General features: G+C 38.1%; 1 protein-coding gene across 4 annotated transcripts in view; it reads left to right on the top strand.

Annotated features, from left to right (window-relative positions):
- Window positions 1–14,710, top strand: part of gpsm1b (G protein signaling modulator 1b) — a 35,289-nt gene extending 20,579 nt beyond the window's left edge. For 2 of the 4 annotated variants that reach the window (XM_088070643.1, XM_088070640.1), the window contains exons 7-15: window positions 201–356; window positions 448–556; window positions 695–809; window positions 2,267–2,337; window positions 2,466–2,636; window positions 10,468–10,630; window positions 10,734–10,939; window positions 11,948–12,131; window positions 12,881–14,710. In XM_088070643.1, the coding sequence (XP_087926769.1) occupies window positions 201–356; window positions 448–556; window positions 695–809; window positions 2,267–2,337; window positions 2,466–2,636; window positions 10,468–10,630; window positions 10,734–10,939; window positions 11,948–12,131; window positions 12,881–12,900 (1,195 nt within the window). In that variant the 3' untranslated portion in view covers window positions 12,901–14,710. Of the gene's footprint in view, window positions 1–200; window positions 357–447; window positions 557–694; window positions 810–2,266; window positions 2,338–2,465; window positions 2,637–10,467; window positions 10,631–10,733; window positions 10,940–11,947 lie in introns of all 4 variants that reach the window. The other 2 variants (XM_042509341.2, XM_088070641.1) reach the window with 1 other exon arrangement.
- Window positions 14,711–14,915: the final 205 nt, after the last annotated feature.

Below are 14,915 nucleotides of genomic sequence, written 5' to 3' on the forward strand. Positions count from 1 at the left end.
GGGAGTCTGACATCTAGTGGAGAGAAGGCGAAGTGAACCCGTTTCTGAAAAAGTGAAAATACTGTATGTCCGGAGTACAAATTTAATTTAAAACCATGATTCTGATGTAAAACACTAGAACTCTCTCATTCATCTCACTCATCTCCTCCATCTTTAATGTTTTCCTTATTCCATTTCTCAATTTGTCTCTTCTTGTTTAGGAAAACTTTGCAGCTGTCCAGGCAGCTGAGGGATCAGGTGATGGAGGCTCAGGCCTGTTACAGCCTCGGAAACACCTACACTCTTTTGCAGCAGTATGAGAGGGCCATAGACTACCACCTGAAACACCTGTACATAGCTCAGGAGCTCACTGACAGGTAGAATGAGCAATATCTAATGCATATGCACAAGCAAGCATGAGCAAAGGAGTAGTTTTTGAAATTTGTCCGTATGTTCATGGCTTATCAGAGTTGGTGAGGGTCGTGCCTGCTGGAGTCTGGGAAATGCATATGTGTCTTTAGGGAACCACAAACAAGCTCTTCACTATGCCCGAAAGCACTTGGACATCTCTAAAGAAGTGAGACTTTTTTAAAAAATTTTTTATTTTTTTTTTACAAACAGTCGATCTAAACAAAATAAGAAAAACTGTTGGTAAAGTGAAGGCTTCTTTGACCTAACTGGTTCTGTTTGTCCTGCTTATTCATCTCTTCCCCAGATTGGAGACAGAAATGGGGAACTGACAGCCAGAATGAATGTGGAACAGCTGATGGAGTCCCTGGGGGTAAATGAAAGTGACCTTTCACCCTCCAGTTCAGAGTTTGAGATGCAAGGTGACAATAAAACTTTTTTTTTTTTTTTACCTTTTATGTGAGATATTGTGTAAATTAGTGAGCTCTAGAGGTGCTAATAGGCAGATTTTGTTTTCTCCAAACAGAGCCGAACATAAGAATGTCACATTTTAGCCGACACGATGCTCAAACAAACAAATGGATTTTCCTTACCATTAAAAGACGTGGAGTATTTTTTCACTGCGCCTAAACTGGTCAAATTAAAAGTTCATTGTTCTTTGAAAGGGTTTAACCGCATTGTTATGCCAGTAGATTATCATTTTATCATTGGCATTAAATGATATTAAACTGACAGTAATACCCATAATGGCAAATACTTCTAAAAAGTTAGATCACTAAACAAAAGTAGTTATCGTGACAGGCCAAGTACAAGCAAGTTACTCAGTCATGGCAAGGGACAGGGAATGGCAGATGAAAAAGCAGATCTGTGCTTGTATTTGTGTGTGTTTGTTCGTGTGTCTAAAAGTCAGTGCTAAAACCAAGACCCATCTGCTTTGACTCTGCAAACTGTGGTTAGGAGACGCTGTCATGGTGTCGTACTTAACCATCTGTGAAAAAACGCTCTAATGTCCATCGGGCTTGTGGTGATTGTATCAAGGATTTTAAATAGCGGAATTTAACCAACAGATTAAGTAAATCTGCATTTATAAATCGGTGTGATTTCTAAATGCCGATTTACCGATTTTACAGACTTTTAAAAGCTATTTTTAAATAGATTTTATTTTTGAGTCTGCTTTTTAAAGTTAAATGTTTGTGGGCTTGAATAAACTTACTGGAATAACTGGAGTGTGTGTGTACACAAGGTGGCCATTTAAATGTAAAACTAACTTAAGGTAAGACAGACATAACAGGCAGACAGTGTGTGTGTTATGTCTGGACAGTGGCTAAATATGAGAGAAATCAAAGGGTGTGTACATTTTTGGGGTGAGATTAACATTTTTGGCTTTACCCCCAGTCTGCGGAAGATAATTTGATCCCAAAGTACAGTCTTTAGCTTAAGTTATCCCCAAGTAATAATAAAGTTGATGATTATTATTGTAGATTCCCCTCAGCTCACATTATTAGGAGTATTTGAAATGTAAAATGAAGCGTAGAGAAAGTGTACAATCTTTATTTGCACAGTCAGTCTGGCTTTTGTGTGGTGTTTGCTTTCATGAACCCTCCTCCGGGCAGAAACTCACACCCATGTCCTACATTTCCCTCTCTGGTGTGTAGCTGGCAAACAGTCTCCTATTCAGATTGTTTGGTTGTCTGCCTAAGCCTCACATCCACACCGAGCATCATGAGACCAATGCTGACATGAGTAAAGACAAAGAGTTCCTTGCATGCTTGCTTTAATTTTAGACTCAAGTATTTGAGAGATTCTACAGCTGTGAGATAAATCTTTAATGTCATGTAATTATTAATATGCAACATTTTTCTTTTTCTTTTTTTTGTAGGAGCAAGACCCAAATTCACCAAGAGAAACAGCATGGACAGTGTAGAACTGTGGAAGTACTCCTCAGATAAGGTAATCTTTGTGTCTCACATTTCAGTACCAAACAACGGAGAGAAATGTGCCTGTAAATGTGGCCCATACATCTCTCCCCAAACAGTTTTCAATCCCCCCACCTCTAGCATTATGTTTGTTTACTGCAGAATGGTGAGAACCAAGAGTTGGAAAGTATACCCAGGAGATCCAAGAGTCAGCTGTCGCAGCCAGGCAAAAGGAAAGGTTATCCTGACAGTCAGTCATCAGATGAAAGGCCGTGGTTGGACTCTCCTGTGGACACTGATGACATCACTGTGCAAGTCCCGCCTCCAGTGGCAGTGAGTAGCTGTAGCTTTGTTTTCTTAATAACTTCTTACAAAGACCCAAGTATGTTGCGGACAGAGCAAGCCTTGAATAGGACCAGAGCTCGGGTTTAAAGCCAGTTTTAAATTGTGACAATACACGCAATTACAACACACGGATCACACGTGATACCATAGGTTCCTAAAAGACTTTGTCTTTATATCAGTAGATATTTTTTTTCAGCATCACAACTAGGGATGCATGTTATAGTATTTTTTGCCAATATCCGATATGCTGATATATAGCAACTCATTTTGCTGATTCTGATATCGATATATCCACTTTTTTCCCCACCGAATTTTAGGGATCAACAGATCTTTTCTGTAGTAGAATTAAGATTTAGTCTTTTTCAGTGTATGCAATATTAAGTCATTGTGCGAATTTAGAAAAATACTTTAACTTAGGTTTGATGTTTTGTACACGTTCACTCTGTCAATGAAAAATAAAAAAAAATATATATTAGTTGGTGATATTGGCAGATATCAGCATGTTGGCCGATTTCAATATTTCATTTTAAAGCACGGTGTGTAGAATTTAGAGGCATCTAGTGATGAGGTTGAGGTTGAGGTTGCAGAGCTGAAACTTCTTTCGTGTGCCAAGCGTGTAGGAGAGCTATAGTGACCCATGTGCAAAACGCAAATCACCCTATCTAGACCCAGTGTTTGTTTTGTTCATTTTGAGCTACAGTAGGAACAACAAACAGCCTGGAAAGGGGGCCTGCTCTGTATAAACAGCTCATTCTAAGGTAACGGAAATTTAGTTTCAGTTGATTATACCCAAACGAAAACATAGTAATGAATATTTTATACCATTGCTGCCATTAGGTGCCCCTAAATTCTACACACAGGACCTTTAAATCTCTGTATCCCCATTCAAGTTAGGAGAGAGAAAGTAAGCCACTCGACCGGTGGTAGTTAGCTGCTTGGCAGCTGTCCCTGGTGCACATGCTCAATGGGCCCCATAATGCAAAAGATGCAGGTAATTTTATACTATGAAAATCTGTTTTTTTGGCTTCACTGAGCAGCTTTAATATGAATGATTTGGGCCTCACATCCAACGCTGTGTCCATTTCTTTTCATACATCCATGGGACAGTCAGGCTAACTGTTTACTCTTGGTTTCACTCAATGCTGAACTAAGCTAAGCCGCCTGGTGGAATAGGCCTCATATTTACCATACAGATATGAATGTTTACAATTTCCTCATCTTACTCTCAGCAAGTATATTTCCCAAAATGTAAAACTATACCTGTAAAGATTTTTGTTACTTCTATTTAGCCTCTTTTTTTTTTTTTTTACGAGGATTGTTGCATTTAAGCCCATTCTTAAAAGACTTTTCCATATTGTTTTAGAATTTTGAGCTGATTATAAATTGTTAGTTTCACACTTCCTGACTCTGCACACTTCTGTACTTAAAACAGTTAACAGGGTGAATTTGAAGGTTTTTGGACTTTGGGCATTTAATGTGCTAAGTACTAGTTTTGAGAGGCTCCATAGTTGATAGATTGTTTGTAAATGCAGTTAATTTATCTGGTTCGCATTTGCCGTAAATCTAAGCTATGCTAGCCTTTTAATTCAATCATTAAGAAAGCCACCTAAGAGATGATGGATTTACTTTTTTTCTTAGAAAGAATTAAGGGGACCTAAAATGCTGACTGCTTGGTGTACGGCACTACTTTTCCCCATTTTTTCTGTTCATCCCATGTCCGAAATGTGTTCCGGGCCTCTGCTTTAAAGAAAAAAAGAGAGAAATTAGAGAGATTAAATCGGGAACATTTCCCTTAATTTCCCATGAGGTTATATGATATTATGTTAGAAGTCAGATACAGTGTAAAGGTGTCTTCTCATTAAATGCTAACAGTGCTCCATTTGCTGTGAACTAGATTCTTAATGAATATGCCATTTCGCAGCTGTATCCCTGAAATGTTGCGCCCCACAGCACCAAATCATGCCTTGCTTCTGTGACAATACTAATTGTTGTAATCAGCAAGCTGACATGCTAGAAAAGAGTGTAAATTACTGAGCTGCATGATGATAGTTCATCACGAGGGAGCAGAAGGTTAAATGTTGGTAATCTTGATGACATTGAAGACTGCTCCTTTTCAAATCTGCCAGTATTTTAAAGCCAGCTGTGTTTCTGTGAAACACTGTTTCCTGGAGCTAGAACTTGTGATTTCTGTGGGATGTATCGTTCACAATCTAGCAAAGCAATTTCTTTTGAAACATCATGTTGGGCTGCAACAACCTACAAACATCTTTTTGGTCAACAGCAATGTCACTGCTCCGTTTTGTCAATAGATTCCTGTCTTGTAATACCACTTGTACCTCACAAGGCACACAGAGGACAAAGAAGTCGAGTCAAGTATTATTTTTTGTTGTTTTAAGATACCTGCAACCTCTCCCCAAGTTTAATGATCTTAGTGACCTTTTCTAACCTCAGCTTTCTTTGGAAAAGCTTTCTGTGGTCCAATCTTGCTTTTTCAATGCAATGTGCTTATAGTAGACCAAACAGTGTCTGCAGAAAGTACAAAGATCACAGTTGCAACATGTGTTAACATGGCTACGCTAGCCTGCAGGGTTGCCGGCTTTGGTTGGCCAAGGTCAGTATTTGTGATCAAGGCGTAACCAAGAATATATCTTCGTGCAGGCAAAATGAGGTCTGAAATCCATGGTACTGGTGTGTGGCGTGTTCAGCCACTTAGCTAGGCAAAGTTAACTTGCAAGCTTACCGTTTGTCATGTTTAATTCCATGATCTTAGATTGATCAAGCGTTGGTCAGAGCCAAAATATGTCTAGAACCAGATAATCCGATGTCTGAAAATATTATTTTGGGACAAAGATTGTTGAAAAGCATTGTTATTTTTGGCTTGATGATGGTTATTTGTTGGCTTGGAGTTGAAAATGCTGCCCTCCATTACTTTGGAGCATGTGACCACAAGACATTAAGTCATCACTACTTGTCCTATTTTAACGCTTGGGCAGAAGCAGCCTTTTTCGTTGGGTTTACAATGAAGTTGGTTGAAAGCCCGGTGCTTCTTACACAGACGCAAAAGGATGCATTGTGTGTCCCTGTCTGACGCTGAGGGTTACTCCCCAAGTGTTATTTTTTCTCCAAACTTTTCATTGACTTTTCATCCATGTTTGCTTGAAAGTTGAACTTGACACTTTATCCTTGACCTCGGAAACTGCACTTGACAAAACAATCTACTACTTTCCTTGCTTGTTCTGGAGCTTTTGGCCTTATCACATGGTCTTCAGCTGCAGAATATACAGCATAAAAGTTTGACAAAAGTAAATTTCGTATTAATATATGCATTGTTTTTCAATGTGTGAAGTCCTGCTTGAGGACGAGATGTATAAGGACGTATTCTACGGGGGTGATAGAGGTTCAATCTTTTGTTTCCAAATTTTGATCGACTGGTTTTTAGTTTCAGTTATTGATTTGCGCCTATAAAGGGTATAATAATAGATTCAAAATTGACCATTGGTTAAGCCATGTCTTTGAGTTTTTGTTGCTGTTAAACATATGAGGTTAGAGAGCACAATCCAGGAACCTCCTTTGTCTTTTATGCTCCGTTAACACAGTCACTCTCCCAACTTCATTCCCCCCCTTTTTTTCTCCATCTCATCATAATCACGTGTTCCTTTCTCTCTTGTTCTGTCCCTCTGGCCTACTTGATTAATTGGACAATACAGAGAGCGAAGTGAGGAGATCCACATAGTGACCATGGGGCCGAGGACAGAGGAAAGAAACTACAATAAGTCACAGCTGATTAGTCTGCAAAGTGCAAGAAGATAAAAATCCCATGGAAATTTTATTTATGTACATGTCAGAAAAAATCCTTGGTTTTGAAGGGTACTTGAACTTTGTCATGCGAGAATTTAGTGCTGACATTGGTGGTTCTTGCCATTTGAGAGCACTTGATCTCTGCTGGCTGCCAGTGGCATGGAATTTACTCATAATCGTACCCCTGCACCCATCTTTCCACCCCCTTTTCTCTCTTCCTCCCATTTGCCCCCCCCCCCACCCCGAGCTCTACCCCTCGCCTGATAATGTGACCTTGATCGCAGAGCTGCTCCCCTCCCCACAGGGTCAACCAACCCTGCTTCCCATAATGAGTTGTTTTCCCACAGTGGGTGAACGGGACCAAAATGGCCTGCAGGAGAGCTGCAGAGAGAGAGAGACAGAGAGTGGATGGTAGAGATAAAAAGGAGGCTGGAATAGAGGGATAGAGGAGGAGAGGAAATTAGATGAAGGGAGTCCAGCAGGGGAGCAGAGAGAGAGAGAGAGAGAGTAAAGTGGTGGGTGAAAGTAGGGGAGAAGGAGGTGTGAGCCAAGCGTGTGGACAGAGCGAGAGGGGTAAGAGAGAGAGGGAGGGATAGATAGAGGACAAAGGAGAGGTGCTGCTGGTAAGATGTTTCATTTATGTTTTGCAGCTTGAACAACAACATGGTGCATAGGATACCAGAGGTTATTCACTTTTTTTCCATCAAATTTTTAACTTGTTATTGCGTATGTATTTGCATTTTTTTTGTGTGTTTTCTGTATGTATTGATATTTTACTTCCAGTGAAGAAGATGCAGTGTAAGAAAATTACTTTTTATAATATAAAGTTAAAGGTCTTTGTCCGGAGCATAGTTTAATTTTCCAATACAAAAGTTGAAATAGAAGAGAAAACATTCCTGGAATAGAGCTGAGTGAAATCAGGTGTCTGCTGACGCTGACCTACTTCACATCTTGCTGTAAGGCAAAGTGGTTTTAACCGTGTCCACCAGTCGGTGTTGAAGATGTCAAACTTATAATGGCTCTGTGTTACATTGGAATACTTGTTATCGTGAGTGTTATTGGGGTTAGTTTGTTAAAGCGGGGGAGGGAAGTCTAGAGGCTTTTGTAATGGGGACACTATCAGATTGTTTTCGATCTGTGATGCTCACTTTCACCTCGTCTCCTATTAACCTGTTTTTAGACATTTTGTTGATGTTTGGGTATCACACAAAGTTTTCAAAAGTAGTAAGTTTTGTCCATTTTTTTATTTTATGTGAGTAGTTAAAATAGTATTAATTTGCTGTTAGTTTTGGTAATTTTTAGTTAACATTTTGGCTTAGTTTAAGATTACAAGCCAACATTACAAAACAATTCGCCACTGTATTAATGATATTTCACTGTCACCTGATCTGCATTGTGTAGTTCAATATTTTTTTGTATTTCAAGAATGCCTACTTTAAGACTTACACGATTAATTATATTTATCATACCTATATTTCCCATAGTATATTATGTCAGTTGATTAGTTATTAGTAAAGGAATCAAGGACTTATATCAGTTACCCGCCCACTGTTATGTTGAATTTGTAAAGAAAAGTTTTTCTTGCATGCCTCTGGTGAACGAAGAATCCAAAAACGGTCAGAATTCTTGATAAACTGAAATCAAAGGGTTCCACATTTAACCCCTTTGAATCCAAACTAAAACTTGAGCACATGAAAGTTACACAATAACACAAAGAAACTAGCATTTGAGGCAGTGTTTAGCCAGCAACTTTCAAGTTCCGTGAGGTAAAATTACTGTTTTTGTCAACGGAGTCAGCTTTTGAAGAGAGCAAAGATAAGTTAAGTTACCTCACAATTTCTGTGAGAGTTTTTTAAGAATGTTTTGAAAATAGTTTTTGCTGTTCTTAAACGTTGACTCCTATGACTTCAATTCATCAAGAATGTTCTCCATGATTAGATTCATAGTTCACCAGAGGCATACGAGAAAAACAAAGTTTTCTTTATGAATTCAGTGTAACACAGGGTGAGTGAATTGATATACAAATGAACATTTAGAGGGTGAAGTGTTGCTTTATTGCATCAACTTCAGCATAGGTAGCTTTATTGTAGTCATTTGAAAATTGATTTTGAGATTTTAAAGATTCCCTTAAAGTTTTAGCCACAACTAACATTATGGACATTAAAAGTCCATATTTTGGGATGCATTACGTGAAAGCAAAAACAAAGCACCATCAGGTAATTATGATTCTCTGTTTTAAGTATTTGTCTGGTGAGGTTCAAAAAGTAAGTTTTACAGACCCCAGGCATCTCTAAGTAGAGCACTTGGAAGTGGAAGGATAAGACGGAGGAGTTCAGCCTGTTGTAGAACTTTTCATTTATTTTGTTTAATACAGATGAAAAGTTTTAAATTATATTGTTTTCACTTCATCTGATCATTTGAATCAGTGTGTTGGCAGTTTTATATGCTCTTAAATAATCTCACAGTAGGACAACAGCTTATTATTTTTGCACAAAGTTATATATTTATAACGCTGCTGTCCAGCAGATAATGTCTAATTCGGTATCAAAACATCACAGTCTGATTGCCAGAATATTTGACTGGGGCTGGTCAAGCATAATAACTTCCACATCTGCTTTGGTAGCTCAGAGTATTTGTAGCTAAAACATTTTTCATGCATATGTTATCCAATTCAGTTGCAAAGTTTAAACACATCAGCTCGACTGTGACAGTGGTCGAGAGAGGATCAGCAGTGTGATGTCAGAGAGCACATCTGGCTGCAAACAAAGCAAACAAGTGGCAACCTCAGAGGCCGACTAGCCATGTGGATGTAACACCTAAATAGCATTCAGTTAAGTCTGTGATTAGATTATTCGTTGGTAGATCATTGATTGGAGCTATATGCTAATTTCTGGCGCTGAAACCAAGGACAGTCTTTCATTTCAACTCCTTGTGTGCGAGTTTAATCCAATGAAAACGTTTTAATTAACTCACTGATACTTCTGCCTTTTTAGTTCAAGAAACTAAATTTAAAAAAAAACACAACTATTACAAAGTGATGCTACATATATAAATATTCAGTCACATTCAAGTTATATCTGCCTTCTGGTCTATGGCAGCTAAAGCTGTATGTTTGGCGGTTTTACTTAAAAAAACGAATGGGTTGTTTATTTTTACACATTTCATAATATTGTACCACCTTCAGTATCTAGGCCAAGGTAGTCTCACCAGGACGGCCGTCCCATGGGAGTTAATCTGATTATTTTTCTTTTCCACAAGCTGGCCGCCTTGAAAATCCCCCTGCCACTCACAATGCCATTGAGTTCAATTATTTCATCTAAAGATTATGTTTGTTTGTTTATTACCGTTAGCTTTTGCATTGCAGCAGCAAATTTTCCTGCACTCCACACAGTGAGCATCGTGAGAAATACACATTCACACTAAACATCACAATACACTACCATAACACATGGTAATACATGTTTACTGTGAATTAAACAATAACAGTTGACACATTTTAAATGGCAAAAACTAGCAATGTTACGATACTTTAGCGTGGATCGATATCGATATATTGATATATGATCCAATATCATTGATGCAAAGTGAAAACATTGATATGTATCGTCACCTTTAGGATGCACCTTTATTTTAAAATTCTCGTGGCACCACTGTGTCACCACACCTTCTTAAACATTCAAAAAATGCTAGTGACTTAGCGCCAGGCAGAGGATGGTAAGTAGACAAGAAAAAGAAAATGTATCATCCCAGAATTGAACTGAACTGAGATTGTAGGTGGCAGACTTTGTGATATCAGCAAATATATTATTGTTGTCCAAAGAATCAATATATTGTATCATGATGAAACTTGAGATGTACATCCATTACACAAATGCAAAGACAAATACCAAGTCTAACTCTATCATGATCATAACAGATAATATCATTATTTAATATAAAATCGTATGCCCATAATCCAGGAATTCTTCAACAGAATCAGATATTCCATTAAAAACTTATCGAACCATATTCTCTTTTTCAGAAGCTGGGTCGTGACCCCTCCGATGAAGACTGCTTCTTCGACCTCCTCAGCAAGTTCCAGAGCAGCCGCATGGATGACCAGCGCTGCCATCTTGACGAGCCACAGAACGGAGACAACGGAGAAGGTGCTGCAAACTCCGTGCCTTCCCTGAACGACATGATAGGTTTGTTGAAAACAGTGTTTGCATGCCTGTTAAGTCTTTCACGGGCTATTTTAAGGATGCATGAACTCCTTTTTAATAACTGAATGCTTCCCTTGTCTACTAGATCCTGCAATTACCACTTCCCCTCAGACTGAGGAGCTGTTTGATTTGATTGCGAGCTCCCAGAGCCGCCGTCTAGATGACCAGCGGGTTAATGTTGGCAACCTTCCGGGCTTGAGGATTACCCATAACAATCTGGGACACCTGGTTGGCGAGGGAGATCATCAAGAACCCAGCGATGACTTCTTCAACATGCTTATTAAGTGCCAGGTAAGACCACAATTCACACATGACAGGAACTCAAGGGTTTAATCCTCCTAGATTTCTTAAAAATTAGTCTTATAGACAGTGCAGATCTTTGTTCAGGGAAGAGAAGAAGTTGCTCAGATAAATTTGTTTAAAAGAATACTTCAACACCTGTTTACTTTTTGTCCCCACCCAAGCATAATATATTACGATTATATATTATTACTTATTATATTACATACAAAATATGTTTCTGTTAGTAGTAGTCACTTTAACTTTGTGCACCGCCACTAATGTCAACGATGTTATTCGTACATTTTATATTTTCCATTTACTTTATTGTTTTTAAGAGAAGATTATTGAAGTAAATTATTTAAAAAACAGTAAGACAAGTTTTTGATATTTTTGGGGGTAAATTAGATGTAATATTAATTGAGTTATAAAAAAAATCATCTCTATAATAATCAATAAACTAGTCGTTAGATAAGTCAACTAATCCAAAATATAATTGCCAGATCAATAGAGAAAATGATTAAAATAATTGATAGGTGCAGCTCTAGCCTGCAGTGAAAGAAGAATCTGAATATGGAGAAAAATCTTAATGAATTGAAATCATAGGGGTCCCTATTTAACAACAGCTAAACTATTTCGAAATATCTGTGAGAACAAAAAATGAAACGTACATACAAAAACAGTAATTTTACATTACCAAACGCAGGCGCTGCTGCTCTACTACTGCCTCAATTCGTAGTTTATTTGTGTAATTGTGCGACTTTGGTGTTTTGACGCTTTAGTTTGGATTTTCCAGTGGTTATATGCAGTCAAGTACAACTTAAATTTAACAAGAACTTCAACCAGTTTTGGATTCTTCGTTTAGCGAAGGCATGTGAAAATAACAAAGATTTCTTTACAAATTCAACATAAAACAGGGTGAATAAATTTGAGGGGATGATGTATTCCTTTAGTGTCTTTACACCACATTGCGTCACAGTTGCCTCTACACCCTAAATGTATCAATCTTTCTGGCTGTAGTCCTCTAGGATTGATGATCAGCGGTGCTCCCCGCCAGAAGCCGGCCCGCATGCGCCCACAGTGCCTGATGAAGACTTCTTCAGTCTAATCCAGAGGGTGCAGGCCAAGCGTATGGACGAGCAGCGCGTCCAGCTGCCCTCAGACGACCAGGACGACCCTCAGTCCCCCGATCCAGAGCCGCCAGGTGGTTTTTCTAGCTAGGACTCGGTGAATAATGCTGCACAACTTCATGACAAAGAAAATAAAAAAGCAGAAGAAATTAAAGAGAGATGAGCCAACGTTTAAAGACGGCACTGAAGGGTGAACTAACAAGATCTCTAATAACAAGTCAAAATCAATGTGCAATAGGCGGTGCCCTGTTAAATGTTGCTCAATGTATTATGTTCTAAATGTGTGTTAATATAACAAGAAAACAAACAGAATTTAAGCTCGGCGTTGTGAGGAGGAATAAAGTATATTTGGGGTAACAGGAAGCAAACGTAATATGTACTCAATCTAATGCCTTAATCAGCATTCTCTCTTCTCAGACTCAAGATTGTATTCCCTGGTGTCAGATGTGTTCTGTAGATGCACATGAGGGGCATACAGCGTAATATGGCTGATTAATGCGGACATCTAAAGCATGAGTTGTGGGAATGACAAAGATTTAAAGTTCCAGTGTGTAGGATTTAGAGGGATGTATTGGCAGAAATGGGATATAACAATGACATTTTCTTTTGTGTTTAATCATCTGAATATAAGAATGATTTTTTGTGACCTTAGAATTAGCTGTGATTGTGCATAGACAGTGGTTTCTTCACCGTGGAGATAGCTATGTTGCACTGCCATGTTTCTACTGTAAAACAGCATAGGAGAAACACCAATATGTAACATGAATTTTTTTATTCAGTGTTTTTACTGGCTTAAATCACAAGGTCCATTTGTTTTGGATAGGAAGAGACCTCTGTGGATAACTCAGCTCCCAGTAAAAACCTCCTGAACGCCTGGATCTTATCAGAGAAAAAAGGTGAGCACACAATAGCAGGCACTGGGCTAGTAGCCCATTTGCAATATTCCAGACAGCACAGCAGAAATGCTGTTTTGTAACAGGAAACTGCTGTTTTCAGTGGTTTTACCAGTTTTAATCACCTGGTCGGTTTGTTTTGGAGCAGAAGAGACCTCTCTGGATAATTTTGCTCCCGGTATAAAACCTGCCAAACAGTGAATGCTAAAGAAAATTCTAACCGGGAGAAGTATAAGCTGTTTGCAACCTGAAATCTTCACCACTTGACCACTAGATCACTAAATCCCCCTAAATCTTACACACTGGACCTTGAATGATAGGAACAGAGTTGATGAAAACATGACAGAAATGACAGATTTGCACTGAAATCAGAAAGACGCGGATAATAATCTATATACCAACAGTCTTTAACAACAATACATTGCTTCAGTTGTACTCTGATCAATGCTGCTTTTATCATTGAATTTTTGTGGTTCCCGCTGCTCATAGAATACTGGTGTTATTTGTGCAGTAACAGTATTAGGGATCATCATCCAGTGTTAAACAAACTGCTTAGGTCAGTTTAAACTTTCCACTGATTGATAACCACGCATATTTTTATTTTTATTTTATTTTTTGACTCAAACAAATTAATGCAATTCATTTACAATTGACTGACTGAGTGGGATAAGATTTTCCACGTAAATGTAGTTTATGTGCGTTTCTGCATTTATAAAAATGCATCTCTACACACAAAATGCAGTAACACAGGTTACTGAGCAAAAGATATGAAATACCTGCTGCTTTTATAGATTCAAGATTAGAGTTGTGTGATAATTCAAGCTCCAATTAACTGTTCTGCTTAGCTTTTGAAAGTAATGCTATCTGCTGCCCATACTGTTCTCAACATCTGATAACAGACTACTGCTTACTGCCATTTTTTATTATTACTTAACATAGAGATAGAGACAGATGGATGAGATGGTTGTGTCATTTTGAGAAAAATAATACCACGAACAACACTGAGACACTTATTGTGGGTTGTGCTGCTGATGTACTGCCTCCCTGTGGTCAAACACTTGTATTACCATTGTAAAATACAGGTGTAATCTCTTAGGGATAAAAGGCATTCCCTACTCCTGAATATTTGGAGGAAAACATGATAATAATAGTATTAGCAGTACAATTATGACCATTCTGATAACTTTCCTCTGTTTTCAGCAACAAAGTTTTGCCAACTTGTACCATAAATTGGGAGATTTTTGCAAGTCATTTCATAAAGGTTACAGTGTGTTATTTCAGCTCAGCTACATTTCTAACAATTTGTTGCCTGTAAAGTTCCAGAATTAACATTAGAGGTACAAACTGCGAAAAGGAAATTTTAATCAGCTAGGAGTTTAGCTGTACAGAGAATCTGTATAAAGGTACTGAACAAAAAAAAAAGACTTTATCATGGGCTTGCTTTTTAATCAAGTAGTGCATACCTCATTTTTGTACCTCAAAGCTCATGGACCTTAGAGAAGTTGAACTGAGATGGATCACTGACCAAGTTCATAGTGGCTATGTTTGATTCATCTACCTTTGATAAACAACACATTGGGAGCTAAAGTTAATATTTTCTTGTTTCAGTTTTTTGTGAATTAACATTTTTAGGAAGTACCTGGTACGCTTCTATTTGTCTTTGCCATAATTTGTACATATAAATATATTTTGTATTTATGTTCCATTTGAGGACATGAATATGTCCCCTCATGCTTTTAATAAAATGTTGCAGATGTTTATTTGGGCTCTATTTGTATATAGTTTTGGTAAAATAATGGGTAGCTTTCTTGTAAAGTTTGAACAGATTAATTCAAATTGCATGACTAACACTGACCTCCACAGGACAGAAATATCCTTACAGTCAGTGCATTGGAAAATAAGTCCCTACTGAGGACACAATCAATGGATTGGATTTCCCAATCTCTAATCTTTGCTGGTACAAAG

This window comes from Plectropomus leopardus, chromosome 20 (genome assembly GCF_026936395.1).
Source record: "Plectropomus leopardus strain MGB_pleo_1.0 chromosome 20, ASM2693639v1, whole genome shotgun sequence".
Taxonomy (NCBI): Eukaryota; Metazoa; Chordata; class Actinopteri; order Perciformes; family Serranidae; genus Plectropomus; species Plectropomus leopardus.